The following is a 19,236-nucleotide window of genomic DNA, read 5'->3' as shown; positions in this document are numbered from 1 at the left end:
TTCAAATTTTATTTTTCTCGTTCAATATTGACCAATATTTTTCAAAAACATTATCAGTTATCTCATTCATGTTACTAAATAACAGGTCCTACAAAAATTATAAGGCTCATCAAGCAAACATATGTGCATCAAATTTCACATAAACTGTTCAAAGGTACTATATGGTTTCAAAACATAGTAATAATCTATTAAAAACCCAATATCTCTCTGCTTAAACTTGAACTACATTGGCATCAATGATGCTTTATTTTAATTCGACAAAAAAAAAAAAAAACATAATCTCAATTACCACTCTGCACCATAAACATCCTTCATTATATCCTTAAATATTTGATCACCGACAATTGTCTGCAACTGGTTCTCGTACACATTTCCGGCCACTCTTCCATTCTAAAACACACCACAAATAATTATAAGAAAGCATGTTTATCATAACATTGTACCAAAAATAAATAAATGATCAAATGGGAAAAAACGAGAAGTCTTTGCTACCCATGAAAAATGTTGGAAAGTAGTACTCATAAGACAAATATAACTAAAAAAATCCAATTAACTATAAGGTATGGTTAAATTGAGTTATTCGAGTTTACCTATTCTTATAAACACTTGTTAGATGTTTTAAGAGAACTTAAAAGAACAGCTTATGAAAACAACCTATAGTTTATACGAAAATAGTTTAACTTTATTTTAACTTTTGATTTATAAATAGCTCATACATAAATACTATATAATCATAATAAGAGATTATTCTATAAGCTTCAAATTAAGCTGTTTATCCAAACTGGGTGACGTCAATTTTTTTTTTTTTTTTGAATCAGCATAATATTATTAAGCAAGGCAAGCGCAAGACGCACTAAGCCCGCAATAGGAGGAAAAAGAGTACAAGCAAAGGCCTAAAACAAGGTACCTTGAGTATTAGGTATTATATCCAATAAAACTTTGAGGTATGGAAGTTATCACCAAAAAATTAAACAAGACAACAAAAACAACCAAAAACTTACCTTGTAGTTATCATATATATCTTGAAGTGCAGGGAGTTTGACAATAGGTATCCGTTTCTTAATCTCTAACATCACCCTGGGGCTTAAGTAAGTATCATATGTAAACATGCTCCAGTCCACTACAAAAAATAAAACAGAAGAATTTATACACCAAACTGGCAAACTTAAAACTTCAGGAGGGAGAGGGTAAAAGTTCCATATTTACCAGGCATAATAGCAGAGGTTTTGCAGGTGACAACGCATATAGGGAGTATACGATTGTTGATATCATTGGCCCACACAACATACCACTTAGGATTTTTAGGATCATCAGAGCCAGTATCAAATTCATTTCGGGAAGCACAAGATTGATGAAACTCAAGCTCCACTTTTTCAACACTTCCCAATACAACTTGACAAAGTATAATATGCTTCAGAGGGTCTTTATCCACCTTATATTGCATACCACTGCAACAAAAGCTCATATATCATTAATTCACATCAAACATGGGATTTGGATTTGATGCGGTCAACGATCCATGCAATTAACTACTCCCTCCGGTCACATTTATAAACAAAAAACCACTTTTTAGGTTCATTCAACACATAATGTATTTGATCTAACTATGTTGCTAGTCGTTAGATCAAAATCATACGTTCCCAATTTCAATCTAACAACTATTGACATAATCATTGTGTGGATTGCTGCTGGTCACATCAAATCCAATCCACTAATGATTTAAAACAAACAAAAAAAATCTTATGGTGTGTATGAATGAGCTAATGGAAATTTTAGCGAAATAAGAAAAATTCTAAGCAGTTTAAATGCTTCAAATGTATTTCCTTCATTTATAATTGTATGTTTGAATAGACGAATTAAATTTCTTAATTTTTATAAATTTTGGGGTAAAGTATAAATGTCTAATAAAAGAAGGTTTAAAGTGAGAATTTTAAAGGTTTTGGATTGAATTTAAAATTTTGGAAAAGATGAGGGACCAATTTTCAACATTAGGAGGGGTAATTTGCAAATTTTAACAATTTTAGGGTCCAATGTGCATTTTTTTTTTTGAAAATTTTAATGTCTAATCTACAAATTCTAAAAAACAAATAGAGACCAATCTGTGAATTTTTAAAAAGTATACAGATCAATTTGTAAAAATAGAAAATAAATAAGAATTGAAGTGTAAATTTTGAAACATATAGCCCCAATTTGGATGATTTGAAGAAAAAAAAGAAGTAAAAGGACCGTTTGAGGTTCATATTGTATAAAGTAAGAAGAAAATTTTAGATTCTTAGTTTTTACGATATATTTGAAATTCTATAAACTAATAAAATACTTCATAAAATATTTTATTTTAATAACTCTCCAAATTTATCATTCAAACTATGCAATTTACACTGAAGAATTTAAATTACTCTCTAAAGTTACATTATCTCATAATATATCTTCATCCAAAAACACTCTTAAGATAATTATTTAAGTACCTGTGTTGGGGTGACTCTAAGTCAGCCAAAAAAATACCAGCTCCAAGTGATGGTCGCATGGCAGGAGGGTCCGAAATTAACTCAAACCCATGAGATAAGATTGATGCCACTTTCTCTGCTGGTGCTGCATACCAAGCATAAACGACATTAGCCTTACCTCGAACAGCTTCTGTCATCTCAATATGTTTCTCAAAAGCATCCCAACAAGCCCTGTCACGAGACCCTGATATCTTAAGTTCATGAATATCTGTGACAACAGCTTGCATATCAATTTTGAAAATGTTGGAGAAGAAAAGATCAACTGTGTACGTAAAGGTAGGGTCATTCTTCATCAATTTCTTTGCGTTGGGAAATTCCGAGGTTAGAGCCAAACTATTTTGTTTGGTACCACCACAACCATTAGCGGAGATCTCCTCGAGAAGAATCTCTCCCTTCCCCTTATTATTCGCCACATCTTGAATTATTATATTATCTGTTGAGAGACTCGACGATGAATCATGTTCAATAAATCTTTTGGGAAAGAAATAGTTACCTTTTACATCAATCCAAGCAATGGATCTCCAATTCCCAAAGTAAAGATTGATTTGTTGCATGCGTAGAAAGTCAAAGTTGTATAAGCCACCTTGAATTTCTAGGGGCAACAATGTCATGCCACTTGTGAAACCAGAACATAACGACTTTAGGGTTTCACCCTCAAAATCATGCCATTTATTGTTCATGTAAAATAAGATTCTCACTGGCATGTCACTGCGTGCGAAGTTGTGATCATTATGGAAGAGGGCCTCATCAAAACAACAAATGTCGTCAACACAATGGATTGGATTTGAGTCGATGGATGGAGTCGATGGTGAATACGGCGGTGATGTTGGTGGAGGTGATGGTGAAGACATCGATGACGATGAATTAGACTGGGATATAATTTCTTGTCAATGAAACAAGAACCTTAACTCAATTGAACTGAATTTAGTGTATAGTTTTGAGGCACTACGAAGTAGGAGTGATCAAGTTGTATTATATAGAGGATGGGTTTTTAATGAGAATTATTAACCTCACAAAGTTTAATTGGGGATTTTTTTACTTGTATTTGATATATTCAAATATATTTTTTTTTTGTTTTTTTACTAAATATATTTTTTTTGTTATTAAAGTTGCATTTACCATATAATTTTTTTTATAAATGCTAAAAGTTAATAATTTAATAATTGAAATAAAATTATAAATATCATATAAATGTTTTGGACCCCTTACCATTTCCAATAGAGAAATCCTGATCACATAAATAAGACTGAAATCCTGTATTTTTCTTAATCCTGATTTCAATATGTAAATTATTTAAGTATGTAAATAAAGTATGACCAGTAATTATTTAAGTCAAAGATTCGAACTAAAGTTCACTCTCCTACCTTTTCAAAATTTTATTTTATTTGTATTAAATATTAGAAATGTGTTATTTGAACAACTATCTGTGTGACAAATTTTTTTTGTCAAAAATAAAATAAAAATTGTGTGATAATTTGAGACAACCACAAGTTTACAAAGAAAAATTGACATGGAAACTAAAGTATTAGAGAGAGAAAATAAAAACATAATGTGAATATAAAAGAGAAAGTTGTCACAAAATGGTTGTACAAATATAATTTCTTTAAATATTATTTCATAAAAAATTTGAGGATGACATGGAAGTTTATTTTATTTTATTTTAAATAGTGGAGGTTTAATCTATCTGCTTAATTTCAACCAAATTAAGTTTTTTTTTTTTTAAGGAGGCGTCTGAATTGAATGAAAAAGGGAGGCACCTAATTACCGTTAATTATACTTCCAATGATTTTTATTACAAGAAACGGTTCACTTTTTTTTTTAATAAAATACGCTTATATCATTTTATTAAATAATAAAAGTGGTAATAGAATGGAGGTACTTGTGAGTTTATAACGACTTTATATTTCGTCTATCTACCAAAAAAAAAAAAAAGGAATGGAGGTACTTGTAGATAAATGTTGGGACTGATTTTAATTTCATATTTTTTTGCTTTTGAACTTTGATGCAATTTGGTGATCTAAAAACGTTGGGGTGTGTCAAACACAGCCAACCATTTTTAATAATATATTCTTCTTTAAAATTTATGACTTATCATTTATCTGAAAAATAATTAAATAAAAAGGTTTTCATTTTCCTTTCCCTCTCCCGGATATCTGAACTTCAATTCTCAACTCTCCTCCGAGCGGAAAATAGATTTATGCATTTATTTTCGATTTTTTTAAGGGTGCGTTTGTTTTAAGTTATATTTGTAGATTTCTGGAAATAAAACGATAGATATATGCAAGCATGTGTTTGTTACAAGTTTACTAAATTTTATTCCTGGGTATAGAGAATTTTTTCCAAAGAAAATGGTGGGAATAAAGTTCCCATGAAGATGAGAATAATTTTATGTGTAATTATCTATTATAATCCTTATTTTTATGGTTCTCAGGAATATTATAATGTTAACCAAACATCTTTTTTCTAAATATCTTAGAATAAAATTCTTATCTTTAGTCCCCATGAGCTTAGCTCAATTGGCAGAGACATTGCATAATTTATGCAGGGGCCGGGGTTCGAACCCCGTACACCCCACTTCTCCACATTTAAATGTGCGAGCTCTAGCCACTAGGCTACTAGACCAAACACGCGAGCTCTAGCCACTAGGCTACTAGACCAAAAAAATAAAAAAATTCTCATCTTTATATTCCAAGGAATGTTATTCCTAGGAATAAATTTAGCAAACTTGAAACAAACACACCCTAAGTTTAGATGAAGATGGGCACAAGTGACAAAGATTTAGATAAAGAAAATTTTAATTAATTATTCTTTAATCTTATTTAAAAAAATTGTTGGCTGCAATATTTTAATAAAGGCTCAAACCCACAAAGCAGTTTTACATAATCAAATTTTATGAAGATCCAAAGTAGTAAAAAGAATATGAAATTATAGTATTAGAATCTACAAAAATAATTACAGTGACTAAAGATATTAATGGTCAAAGTTGTATATTGGCATGTGTGCAGTGGTTGACTGTGACATACTCCCTCCGTTTCAAAATGCCGTTTCAAAATGAATGTCGTTTAAGATTTTTACGCACATATTAAGAAATGCATTAATTAAAAGAAATACTAGATGTTATTTTACTAAATTATTCTAATCAACTATTGGTTTATTTTTCATTAAAGAAAAAGTAATACTTTGAAAGTAGTGTATATAATATTAATTGAAGGGTACAATTGAAAAGAAAAAGTTATTATTGCATTGGAACTTGAAAGTAACATTTATTTTAAAACAATTTTTTTAGTTAAAACGACACTCATTTTAAAGCCAATGGAGTATATTTTAAAACGGGTGGAGTATTTAATAGATGCAACAGGTAAATGATTTGATATGAAATGAGAGGTAGAGATAAACTGAAGCGTCTAATTGATGTTAGAAAATACTATCTCCGGTTACTATTATAAGTAAAAATCAACTTTCTATGTTCATTCAATAAATGATGTATTTGGTCAATAATGTAGACCAAATACATCATTTATTGAATGAACCTAAAAAGTTGATTTTTGTTTATAATAGTGACAGGAGGGAGTATGTGGTGTTCACGTATAATTGTTGTTTTAATTATGAGTAAAGTTATTTTGACAACCCAAAGGGTTTTTTGATACCATATTTTTATGCGGTTGTCAATTTAATAATTATTTTATTTTCTCTTATGATCAAACTATATTTTTGTAAGGTTGTTTTAAAAGTTGACCAAGAGTATAATTGTTGTTTTAATTAAGAGTAAAGTTATTTTGACAACCCAAAAAATTTATGACATCGTAATGTTATACGATTATCAATTTAATAATAATTTTTTCTTTCTTTTATAATCAAACTAACACTTATTTTATGTCTATTTATGTACGGTTATTCCAAAAGTTGACATTTTATTTCTACGAATAACATTCAACTTTAACTAATGGTAAAACTTATAGAGTGAAAACAATCATCTAACAACAACCGATTAATATCTATCATTTAAGGTTGACTATTTAGTGGTGCATGCATATCTACAATATTGACCCTTTAAGTTTTAGGCTAATTAAATTGAGCTTCAAGTCTTCAACCAATGAAATAGGGTGGCATTTAACATGGGAAAGGATAATCCTTTCCCACCATGGGTCAATTGAGTTCTACCAATAGATTAAATGAAGAACACTATTTTATCATAGTCCAGCAGTACTGGATTTTTTCCCCACCATCTTCCTCAATTATTTTCTCTCTCCTCCATACTCTTCTAATTTTTCTTCAATTTCTGTGTACAATCACGACACCCACTCTCTAATTATTTTTCTCCCTGATTTGGAATTAGGAGTGATGGATTTTATGAATTCGTTTATGCTGGCTTGTTATAGTCAGTTATGTGGAACCACCATTGAGATATCAAAAATTTGAATAAATCAAAAAACTAATACTACTAACTTAACCTTGCATGTTTCAAATTGTTGGGGTCTGATTGTTACAGTTCCAAGATGCAATTATTCAAGACACAATTTTTTAATTGAGATTTTGGAATTTGGGTTCGGAGAAGTTAAGGGAGCATTTGGGAACACAATAATTCGATTGAATCTGGAAGCAAATTTCATTTCACAAAATGGACTGTTATGATTCATGCAGAGAAAAACCAAACATAACTCATTTTCTACTCAAATCCTCCATGTTGCTGGTGGTGGTGGGTGAGTGGAGAATGGAGGAGAGAGAAAATAATTGGGGAAGATGGTGGGGAAAAAATCCAGTACTGATGGACTATGATAAAATTGTGTTCTTCATTTAATCTATTGGTAGAACTCAATTGACCCATGGTGGGAAAGGATTATCCTTTCCCATGTTAAATGGCACCATGAAATAGGGTCTCCACAGCCTTTAACACACCTTTGATGACAAAAGCAAAACATTATGAAACTCTCACACGATAAAATCTTCCATCAATTGAGGGCCATGAAATTGAGGATTTAATATGTTCAATTGAATAGTAGTGAATGATCCTGATGAGTTTGATAAAGAGAAGGGAGTTAATTTAGTCTGACGTGTTCTGAATTTAAATCACTAGTTGACTTCAAGGATACTATGACATGGTAGTAGTCAGTATTTAATGAGATATTTTAATTTTTATGAAAAATAAAGGCTTTTTGTGTTGAAGAATGAGAAATAAAGGCTTGAGTGGTATTCAATACTCATATACATGTGCTAGGTATACTTCTCTTAAAAAAAGAACGTGTTAGACATACTTTTTGTTATGAATTCGTTAAATTAAAATCATACCAGTAAACTAAGATGTTTAAAGTAAAAGGAGTAATTAAGAGCAAAGTAGTTTTAAGCAACAAAAACAACAAATCGATCTAGATCTAGGTATGAAACAACACAATAAATATAACCCAAGCAACCAAGATAAGAAAGAAGAGAAAAACAACACACCGATATTTGTTTACTCCGTTCGGGCAAATTTATCCTACACCTAAGAGAGAGAACAACTCTCCAATCCACTATTACAAGAGTGGTAGAAAGAGGTTACACGAAATTTCTACCCATGCTCACAAAGACCAAACCTCAATTTCTACCGATTTTTCAAGCCGCTCAAACCCACAAAGAATTCTAAGAGAAAACAATAAAGAAAGCCTTTTTTATCATTTCTCTAATGATATCTCACTACCCAAGGTGTTTGTGAATTGTTTGTCAGCCCAATAATCTCCACCAAAAACAATCAACCATAAAGTTTCCTCATTTGGTTTTTCCAAAATTCTCTCTCTTCAAGCCACCTAAAAAATAAAGAATGAAGACTTATATAGTACTCCGATCTAGGCAAAATCGCGTCACAATTAACCTGGTGTTTACACCGATTTTTGATTATGTAAACTTCATTATCCATCAAAGTTTTAGGATTGGATAAATGTCTTTTTATAGTGTTCGTTCAAGTCTCGCTATTTATGATACCACTTCATGCGTTCTTTAAGAACAAAATTATTGTTCTTATTAATGTTAGAATTGCATCAAACATCTTTTAATAACAAGTTGTCTCATGACAACATGATAGAAAGTACTCAAGTGAGCATATTCAAAAGGAAGGATAGTAAAGAGAGATGAAAAGAAATGCAAATTGCAAAAGAAAAAGGAAAATAAAGTAAGAACAAAGTAATATTAAACTGCAGGGAATGTAAATGTTGGTTGGAATCTGTCAATCTATCCACTCCTGAACCCGTTTGCTCCCATGATGTGGGTGTTACAGAGTTTTCAAAAATCAAGAAACCAACCTTTTGTTCTTATTACAAACTGATATATATAGACCTTGTAGGAAAAACTACCACTAAATCCTAAGGTCTTAATCAAAAGTAGAAATAATGTCCTATAACTTCTAAAACACTAGAAAATAACTCCTATGCATTTCAATCTTTTTGCTTTCAAGCTCCACTTTGCCTTATTGCACTCCAATTATAACTTCATATTATTTCTCCTAATCTTTGGTTGAAAACCATATGCATGCAACACATTAAGTCACTTGGTCAAAATTTCGGTGTGTCGAAGTTTGTATGTTATTGGTCGAAATCCCTTTGCACTTTACTGCATGTCGAAATAATCCATCTGACTTGTCGAAGTATAATCATGATTTCGACCAAATATTTTATTTTTGGTATTAACACCTGGACGGCACCACGATTTGGAGCTCGTACACAGTACAACACAATACTATTGAACCCGATTCACAAATCGCGCCACAATTTTACCACTTCACGCTGCGAAAAAATGCGAACCAAAACCTCAAAATTGCTAAATCAAGTCGCACTACGATTAATACCAATCACGATACGATTTTGGCAAACCTTTGACATTGAATTTTGAGGCAATTAAAACACTCTTAAATATGCACACGGTGTGGAGAAAAATAATTACTATTAATATTTGTTGATGTGGTATCATATCAACAATCGTGCTCAGCATTTTTTTTTTTTTGTCAAAATGTGCGTGAGAAATTAGTAAATACAGAAGAGCTTAAAGTTGAAGGATCAAAATTACTAATTTTAAACTTGGTGAATTATTTGGGAAATATTGAATTTGTTTTTCAAAGGAAAATGGGGCATACTAATACTATATGAACAACACCGAAAAACTTTTATGTTACCATATACTTATTTCATGAGTATTTGTTACCTTCTACTTTGGATCAAAGCTAAAGTGAGTTGTTTTTTTTGTTAACGATTGTCTCTATGACACTCTTTAAAGATTTCAAAAGAAGAATTTATTTTATAAGAAAAGTTAAATATTTCAATTTTAATGCATTGATTACATGTATTTTCATAAAAATTATCATGTAAAGGTTTTAACAAGTGTCGTGTGTGTGTGTGTGTTTTATAAGAAAAGTTATACATTTCAATTTTAATACATTGATTGTACGTATTTTCATAAAAATTATCATTTAAAGGTCTTAACAAGTTTCGTGTGTGTGTGTGTGTCATGTGTGTGTGTGTGTGTGTGTGTTGGGACCGAACAAGTCTTTAATTTGAAGTGTTGGTTCTACGTTAGGTTGAAATAAATGAGGGGATTGATGAAAGTGAAGTGAATGAAAACGTTAGGTTGAAATAAGTGAGGGGATTGATGAAAGTGGAGTGAATGAAATTTTCACATTTGGAACAAGAAACAAAGATTAATGTTAGCAACAAACACCTTTTTTTATTGATTAAAATAAAATTCATATGGGTTCCACCAGTTTTATATGAGAGCACATGAATTTTTTTTTGGTTCGACTTCTTCATTGGAATCAAAATGTAGTACTTTTTCTTAACTTCATGTTCCATTCAGTTATTGTTTTTGTAATGATAATACATCAAAAAAAAAAACTGTGTGTTGAGTTGTTATCTGTATTGTTCTAACCTGTCTATTAAACGCTACTTTTGTTTGATAACCCTGAGTTGAATCAAGGGCAGGGGCGGATACACCCCCCAGCTAGGCTGGGCTCCAGCCCAGGCTCACCTTCTGCTTTATTTGCAACAGCCCAACCCATTAGCCCATTTCATACTTAAAAAAAAAAAAAAATTATGGGCAGAAATAGATTGTTTCAGCGCGTACGTTAGGCAAAGAAACACTATTCTCCTTCAGACAGAGTGAGTCGCGACTCTCACCTCACCTCTCTGTCTCTGTTTCAGTTTTCACTTTCCTCTCCATCTGTCAAGTACTACTAGCGCCTCTCCCTCTCTCAAGTTCAACTCTCAGTCATTTTCATTCCTTCTCCTCTTTCTCCTCTCCAGTCTCCACTCTCCAGGTTTGTTCTATGTTTTTTTTGTTTGTTCTATTTTATTGTTTGTTGCTTGTTATTTGTTAATGGGTGAATCATTTCAATGAGTTGATTATTCAAATTTCAAACCACAATTTAGAATTGTTGATTATCCCCAATTTTGATTTTCCAAACCCTAATTTAGAATTGTGCATTTTGTGTGATTGAGTGGAGAGTTTATGAAATGAAGGAACACTTACGGTTGTGATTATCACAACTTCAATTTATAATGTGTGCATTTTGTGTTAATTGTTAAATATTTTCATTTTGTACTCGGTGATTTTGATTGAACTTATGCTGTTTAGTGGGGTTTTGAGGGAGTTGATAATAGCTGAAAGATGATTAATTGGTGTACTTAAATTATATGCCTATGTTTTGAAATTGGATCTAGGCGTGGATCTCTGGATGAATGAATTGAATCATATGATAGTATGATCTTTGAAATTTAGTTTTTGTGGCCTGATGTGTTTGCTTTTTTTTTTTTACTGATGTTATTATAACTATTTATCATAAATATCTAATGTTGTTATTACTCTTACAGTTCTGGTTTTTAGTTTAGGATTATCATTTTATCATGGTATTAGAGGACAATTCCTTTTCCTAAATTGGGTGGTATTTTCCTCATGTAGTCATGTACACTAAATTTATGTACTAAAGTTTATGCTATCTTGTCTTCATCATTAGCGTTGCTTCATTTTTTGCTTTGTCTTAACTTTAGCTTGTGGGTTTTCCTTCAAGGGAAAGCAAAGGTTCGTTTGAGTACGGTAACTATTGGACAGAAGTGGATGATTTACACGCTGTTGCTCAACATTTTCGTTTGGTAGGTAATATTCCATCTCTCTTAATTCAAATTGTAATTTTGTTGAAAAAAAGACGAACCTCTTTTTTAAAAATTTTTGCGATATATTTTTCGCCCAGGCTCTATGAAATTCCTGGCTCCGCCACTGATCAAGGGTGTGTGTTATTCACTAAAACTTCACACACCCGATACTTGTCGGTCCAACGGGTAAGAATATATGATTTTGGTGTAAACAAAATTACAATTAATGTAATTCCAACGCTGAAGTAGAAATTTAACAAACACGATAATATGGCGGGCAGCTTGTGTTATGAAACCTTCATCTACAGCATTGTCCATGAATGACAACAATGAGTTATAGTAACCATCCACATTCAACAATCCCACCTGCAATGCAACCAGTCCATTTTTCCATCAATCATTCTTTTATACTATTATGGTTTTCCATTTATTAAGATTTTGTGTGTGTTAAAGAATCTAGTATTGAATATATGCCCCAACATGTTAAATATTACTTTATCATACTTTCTAACTACAAAGCTTATTGCATTGTATTTTACATGTGAGAGACAGAAGCCAAACATTGCATTACACTTCTATTATATGCTTTTATAATGGATTCCTAGTTGAGCCCAGGTGATCACTTCCAATAGTTCTTCCAGGGTATCACCTATAAGAATAGGACTATTATTGTTATAAAAACTGCAAGAGATAAGACGTGCGTTTTAAGTTTGCAACTTTGTCTAAAAGAGTAAAGCCAAACCAATTTGTGACCATGTAAGTCACATTTGTGACCAAAGATTAACTTTCTTTTCATTTAAGTGATTCCATCATAGTAAATTATTAATATTATTATTTTCTTGAGTTACCATGTTAGAGTTATGAAGAAAAAAAAGTAACCTGGCAAGGCAATAAGTCGAGCCGTTTCAGCCTTACGTTGATGCATGTCTTTTTTTTTTGTGGTGGCCGGGGTTTGAACCCCGGACCTTGCATATTTTATGCATTGTCCATACCAACTGAGCTAAGCTCAAGAGGACGCGTTGGTGCATGTCTAATACAGCTCGAACTTCCCCTAGATTCTCCCTTATCCGACTCCTCGAAATATTAGTATTTATATTATTATGTAACACAAGATATAAATAAAATATAATTGAAGGGACCAATTATTTATGTTGTTAGTATATATGGTTATTAAATTTTAATTAATAATTCCTTTAAAAAAACATAGTCATGATTTACCACATGGTTTAACGCAATTAGTTGGTGTACAAAGTGTGTGGATGTTGTAAATCTCGAGATATTGAGTTCCATTCATACTCATAAAAACATAGCCATAATTTTTTTGGTTAATACAAAATAAAATTGAACAAAATACCTCTCTTGGCATAAGAGTCTTAGGGATGACCCTACAACAAAGAAAGAAAGAAAGAAGGGTGAGGGTGGATGAGTTTGATGATAACTTGAGAAGAATGGTTGGTGACAGTACGAAAACCTTTTTTTTGAACGGATACGTGGGTGGATGGTGTTCCTTTTATTGTGACACTTAGTCATTTGTTTGAGTTGTTTGAGAATAAGTTGTTGTCGGCGGCAGGTATGAATCATTTGGGTTGGGGGTGGGGGGCAGGCGTGGAAGTGAAGGCGAACATTGTTTTCTTGAGAGGAAGAGTTGATTGGAGAGTGTTGTGCTTTGTTTGGTAACATATTTTTGCAGGATAAGGTGAACGTTAGCCGTTAGGTAACCTAAGGGCATTTACTTTAGTTTCTCTGCATTTTACTTGCGTTTTCAAACCTGTCGAGAGATAATGCCTTTTTCCTCTAAAACTCATCTTGCTCTTTAAGTAACCTAAAAGCATTTCGTGGCCTTTTTAAAACAGTTTTCCTCAAAAACGTTGCACAACATGTCCTGGGATTTCTAGTTCGATCCCGCCTGTAATAATCAGAACTAACCCGTAGTTGAAGGAAAACACAGACTCTTTAAAACACTGTATTTTATTATACTAGTCAACTAGCAACAGACCCGTGCTAAGCACGGGGCCCTTGCTCCGCACGGGCTGATCCTTAAATCACGATTTATGCGTCAAAACGCATTTACAATATTATTTACATTGAGAAATAAGAAAAAAATTATTGATAAAGATGAAGATAATAATAAAAATATTGAAATAGTTTTTATTAAATAATATAAAGTAGTAGACTAAAAATATGTGAAAATATTATAAATAATAAAATCACAATAATGATAACGGAGACGTTAATAAACCCCGTGATTTTTATATATCATTGAAAAATATTTGTAATTTTTTTAGCATTTTTTTATTTTTATATGAATTTATAAACAATGAATATGTATATCGTGCAAGATTCTTATATCAAATTATAATTAGTATATTATAATTACTCCCACTATTATTTAGAAGATACAATTAAGCATGACAATGAGGCGGGTGGGGATAGGTTTTACCTTCCCCGTCCCCATACCCTACTACCATATACTTACCCACTATCCTACCCATACCCAACAGGGATAAGAAATCAAATCTCATCCCCGTCTCTGACGGGTTTGGGTATCTCAGGCCCATCCCCGCAATGGATAATTTTTTTAATAAAATAGAAGTATTTTTCTGCCTCAGACGCAATGTTGCAATGCATTATCCTACAAAAAAATGACAACGATAGATCATGACTATGGTGATGGAGAATAGAGAGAACTCTGAGAAGTGAGTATCATTTGATAGACTGAGACTCTGATATTGTGACTGAAATGATTTATGGTTTGAGTTTCTTTTTATATAAAAGGGGGCAATAAAATGTTTTTCTACATTTGGGATGAGTTTGAGTATGGGTTTAGGGTGGGTATACCTATTTCCCCGTTACTCATCCGGTACCCGTGTTTTAAAATCGAGGAAAACCCAAACCGAGTCAAAGAGGGGAAAAATCCATCAAATTGAGTTCAGTTCGGATGGGTACTCGCGGGTATGGGTTTTGTTGTCATGCCTAGATACAATACATAAAAAAAATCAATTTAATTAATTAATGTGACTGATTGCTGTCCCATGTATGATTTGTACAACAATATTAGTTAGTGTCTAATTAATTAGAGAGTAACGTTTGTCTTGTGTTTTTTTATATAGTCATTCTTTGAAAGGATATAATGATTAATAATGATTAACGATTAAAAATAATAATTTTATAATATGATATTAAGATAAACCAAAAAACGTATGAAAATCATTTATACAAAAGAAGTAATCTTGAAGATGTGTAATTTTATGTAAAGTAGTTGTATTTCTCATAATAAATACTAACCCCGTGTATAATTTATAAATGAGAAAGATTTTGTAACTCTCTCAAAGTTATGTTATTTGTGCTCATTCAATTTGATATACTTGAATAAATTTAGATGTAAAAACATGTATCAGTGAGAAATAATCCTATGTTTTTTTTTGTAAAAAAAAGTCATGTGTTTTTTTTCTTTTTTATTTACTCTTTTTTTGGTGTTTTTTAAGTATCGGTATAAAATGTTTCTCCTATATTTTTTATATTATTCATAAGTGAAATGTATTTATTAATGTTTTTTATTAGAAACACACGATGAGATAAAATCACATGTGCGTCATATATTTAAATGTAAATTAAATATATGACAAATTTGTTACGAAATAAAAAAAAAACGTCATTCAATAATTTATAGATATTTTTATCATGATAAAAACCACCTCTTTAGGGCCTTTGGCCCTCTTTTGTACCAAAAAAAAACACCTTTTTAAAAAGAACAATTCCGAACCCTGTTTGTTACAAATGAAAATAAAAGTGATTTTGATATCTATTATTTAAGAGAATTTATATAACAAATCACGATTTATTTTGTTTGGTTATTGTAATTAAAATCACATGTTTTAAATAATTTAATTTGTTTGGATACAACTATAAAAAAATGGATTTTTTGTTACAAAACTACATCAACTTTAATAATTAGAGAAGGATTAACTTTAATAATTAGAGAAAGATAATAGACAATAACAAATGACCCAGCCTCTTAAACCTCTGTATTCCACAAAAAACAATTGTCATTGTAGGATAACATGGAAATAAATTAATTTGATCCTTTTTTTGCTCAACAGAAGATTCTAAACAGTAACTAGGAAATCTTCCAACAAAAGTTTGACAAGATAGTACTACCTCCGTTCCTTTTTAATTGTCACATTTTGACATTTTACACATACCAAGACAATAAATAAATGTTACTACTTTTGATACAATAATTTATACTTTTACCATAATGACCTTATTCATTTAATATCTTCTTTCATATACTTCTCTCTCCACAATAAATAACTAAGGGTAATAATGGTAAAACATCATTTAATGTTGCATTGAACTTTGAAAGTGACAGTTAAATTGAAACAAAACTTTTCTCCAAAAGTGACACTTAAAAAGGAACGGAGGGAGTAGTAAAATACAAGATTGACCCAACAAAAAAATATCGACGCAGAAGTTTCAAAACTCTATTTAAGTGCTAACCAAAATTGGAAACAACAGTAAGGGTTCAGCGCTTCCCTCCTCCACCACCAAGGAAACATTATTGCCTTTGTGCCTTGGCTTGACTTTCAGCCTTCTTCTCGTCCTTTGTTTTCTTATTATTTGGTTACTTTAAAACAAATTTTTCATTAGTTGGTTAAATCAACATTCACTACACAGAAAAAGACCTCAAATATGAAACGCAAGGCCGCCATTGTTTTCGATTTCTCTGACGACTCTCTGTGTCTCCAAGAAGCCCTCGATTGCCCCATCGAATTGAAAGCCAAGGACATATCATCCTCCACCCTTGACCTAACCCTAGGCACGACGCCCTATACCATCGCCGACATCGTCCATAACTACAATCTCTCGTCCTCCGAAGAGGCTCAGCTTCTCCAAGAAGCCCTCGATTGCCCCATTGAGTTGAAAGCCAAGGAACTCAAACCCGACTGCGACATCATCGCCATCCTCAAAAGGTCGGAAACCCTAACCGGCCAACTCCCTCCCTTCTCCCACTCCCGGAAAAGGCCTCATCCTCTCACCTCCTTGGATACGCTGGTGAATGGGAATGTGATGTATGTTGAGGGTGGGCATACGATAGATTGTTCAATAGGTTGTTGTATGCATATTCCCAACACTGCTGAGAAAATGACCACGGATGATGCGCTCTTTATTCTCTTGGTGCCCGATTCTGAAGTTGTCACGGAATTGGCTTTCTATTTGTTTCCTCAACGCTTTCGGTGCATTGTTGTCTCCGCGGAGGGCCCGCATGATTTCTTGATCAGGATGGAGAGGGAGTTGAACTTGCCCGTTTTAGGCTTGTTCTATACTGATCCACACTCCTTGAAGATGTTGGCCTTTTATGGCAGTTGTTTGACAAAATTTAAGTGGTTAGGGATTAGGCCAACTGATATTATGGCCGAGCATAATAGCTGTCTTACCTTCCCCATGACTAAGAAGGATGTCAAAGCTGTTGAAGCTATGTTAGAGGATGCTGATTTCAAAACTCGTCTAGAATGGCATGAAGAATTGCAAATTATGCTCAAGAATAAGCAAAAGATTGCCATTGAGTCACTGGCCTTTTGCGGGGTAAGATCGTATTTGACAGATGTGTTTTTGCCAATGAAACTGCAACTGGAAGATTTGACGCTGGTTGCCATTTGCTAATATGGTAAGTTTTTTTGAATTTAAGAGTCATGCATATTAGTGTTCTGAAGTGATGCTGCGAGAATTGGATGCGTTAGCAAGAGTGATTTAGATGATGTTATTTAGAGTTTCAGCTGCTCTATATGACAAGTTTTACTGTTATTAACAAGCCAGACCCTTTCACAATCTCTGATTTTTATGTATCTATAACTACTGTTTTTCCATTTGCTTTGTGAGATCGACATTATGTATATTTAATGTGCTGCTGTTGTCATTCTATTTTCTGTTTCTAGTTAGTTTTCTCCTAACCTGACCTAAGCTAGCTTGACATCAGACAGTTTTCATGTTCTAAACTTTTAGTAGCATATCTTTGTAATGCCGGATCGGTTATTTAAGTCAACCCCAAAGAAAGAGATGATGCCTTCGACGAAGTAGGGAAATGGAAAGGGAACTTTTGGGTGATTGATACCTCACATCTTCTTACTGCTTTTGTTTCTTTTCTTACTAGTATGAATTGTCAGAAAATAAAGTTTTTTGCCTCCAAAGTGTAATGACCGGAAATGATGTGGGGTATTTTTTTTGTTTACATTTTGTTAGATGTTTAATAAACTTTTATAGGGAGTGTAATGACCGGAAATGGTGAGAGGTGTTTGTTTGATATTCTGATTACTTGAGTATATCCTTGCCAAAAGCCTTAATGGTGGTTCAGTTTCTAATGATATACTAAATAACAAGTGTTGACGAAAACCTCCGGCTAACTAATGCCATATACATTTTTCCTTAATGTTTTGTTGATTTTTGTTCTGTATTTTTGTTTTGATAATGTTTGTTTTTTGTAAGGGTTGGCAAATGATGTTAAAAATTTGTTATTCTATAGACTGATATTATTCTGTGATCATAAAAAACACCGCTTATTATCCGATGCCTTCCCGAGATTAGTTTTATTAATTTGATTTTAATTTTGAATTTGTAATATTTGTATGATTTTTTTGATTGATAAGAAAAAAATTATGTTTATAAGATTTATGTATTGATTAATCAGCGATATATAATAGCAGACTGGCAGACTGAAATGATGCCTTGTTGATTGAAATGATGTAGAATAGTAAAAAGTTTGAATTGTAGGATACTATCATGTACTATTTTGATTTTTTATTGAAATTGTAATGATTCTGCTATGATAATAAAGTTTTATTGTGATATAATTTGCTACTTCTGAGCAGTATTGTTGTTTGTTCATTATTTCATTCAATCCTTTGTTTTATGTCTATATGTTATCAATTCCAATTGGCCAAATGATGAATCTATCAAATCATTGAGAACTCAAACATTGATTCAAGTGCTATGAATCTTTTATTTGAATAGGAAGACCTGATGCCTCATTCAAACTTTAATGTTGTTCACCCTTTTTCTTTTGTTTTTTTTTTCTCTGTTTTTCTCCTAATTGTTTCAACGTGTTTAATTTAGTTAACAATTGTATGAGATAACTGACTCAATTGTTTCTTGTGTAAATTTGGACAGAATTTGGATTCTCAGTGATACTGCTCAAAGATGGTAGATTATGTTCATCATTCCATCTATCAAGGAAAATGTGGACTCCGTTCACCGAGCGACTTTGGCTTTTCATTTTTAGTTTTATCTTTTGCAGTCTTTTATAATTTGGTTGTGGAGGCTTTGATTCAAAACCTTGTAATCAAGATTCAAGACCTATTTCTGGATTCCATTCACATGTCATTTTGACATTTCTTTCCTACTTTTTGCATTTGAATAAATATGTATATTTTTCTAACCAAGATTGGTACTACTAACCTTATCTAGGTGTAAATTTAGATGCCTAGTTGATTTGAAGTTAATCAGGACATTTATGTATGTGTCTCAGCCAATCGGTTTTATCCATCCTTCATTTCCTCTTACTTTTGAAAGCTGAAAAATACCTTATATATGGTCTAAACTGACCTCCGGGCCTAGTTTCAGCTCTATGC

The 19,236-nt window shown here is 32.1% G+C and overlaps 3 protein-coding genes, 1 long non-coding RNA gene and 2 other non-coding genes across 7 annotated transcripts; 4 read left to right on the top strand and 2 right to left on the bottom strand.

Moving 5' to 3' along the window:
* Positions 1 to 106: 106 nt before the first annotated feature.
* On the bottom strand, positions 107 to 1,541 carry LOC146952584 (putative inactive poly [ADP-ribose] polymerase SRO3). Its single transcript, XM_085703496.1, has 3 exons — positions 1,207 to 1,541; positions 1,002 to 1,120; positions 107 to 390 (listed from the first exon to the last, which is right to left on the bottom strand). Exons 1-3 carry the CDS (start codon positions 1,463 to 1,465, stop codon positions 286 to 288), a joined length of 483 nt encoding a protein of 160 aa, XP_085559622.1. The 5' UTR covers positions 1,466 to 1,541; the 3' UTR covers positions 107 to 285.
* An 887-nt stretch (positions 1,542 to 2,428) lies between these two features.
* LOC146952583 (putative inactive poly [ADP-ribose] polymerase SRO1) lies at positions 2,429 to 3,355 on the bottom strand. Its single transcript, XM_085739924.1, has one exon. It carries the CDS (start codon positions 3,353 to 3,355, stop codon positions 2,429 to 2,431), a length of 927 nt encoding a protein of 308 aa, XP_085596050.1.
* A 7,089-nt stretch (positions 3,356 to 10,444) lies between these two features.
* LOC146952582 (uncharacterized) lies at positions 10,445 to 11,811 on the top strand. 2 transcript variants are annotated; one of them, XR_015006836.1, is made up of 3 exons: positions 10,445 to 10,779; positions 11,530 to 11,615; positions 11,710 to 11,811. It is a non-coding gene; the product is annotated as an uncharacterized LOC146952582 (long non-coding RNA). The 2 variants fall into 2 exon arrangements; XR_015006837.1 differs by having other exon boundaries at positions 11,530 to 11,611; positions 11,710 to 11,742.
* Positions 11,812 to 16,130: 4,319 nt separating this feature from the next.
* Positions 16,131 to 19,007, top strand: LOC146952579 (DNA topoisomerase 6 subunit A-like). Its single transcript, XM_085703416.1, has 2 exons — positions 16,131 to 17,279; positions 18,776 to 19,007. Exon 1 carries the CDS (start codon positions 16,304 to 16,306, stop codon positions 17,273 to 17,275), a length of 972 nt encoding a protein of 323 aa, XP_085559542.1. The 5' UTR covers positions 16,131 to 16,303; the 3' UTR covers positions 17,276 to 17,279; positions 18,776 to 19,007.
* On the top strand, positions 18,096 to 18,183 carry LOC146952581 (small nucleolar RNA R16). Its single transcript, XR_015025292.1, has one exon. It is a non-coding gene; the product is annotated as a small nucleolar RNA R16 (small nucleolar RNA).
* Positions 18,554 to 18,632, top strand: LOC146952580 (small nucleolar RNA snoR64a). Its single transcript, XR_015025098.1, has one exon. It is a non-coding gene; the product is annotated as a small nucleolar RNA snoR64a (small nucleolar RNA).
* Positions 19,008 to 19,236: the final 229 nt, after the last annotated feature.

Source organism: Medicago sativa, chromosome 1 (genome assembly GCF_051527215.1).
Source record: "Medicago sativa cultivar Bolivia chromosome 1, Bolivia_mono, whole genome shotgun sequence".
Lineage (NCBI taxonomy): Eukaryota > Viridiplantae > Streptophyta > Magnoliopsida > Fabales > Fabaceae > Medicago > Medicago sativa.
Note: the sequence above shows the minus strand (reverse complement) of the source record. Positions and strands in the feature narration are given on the sequence as shown.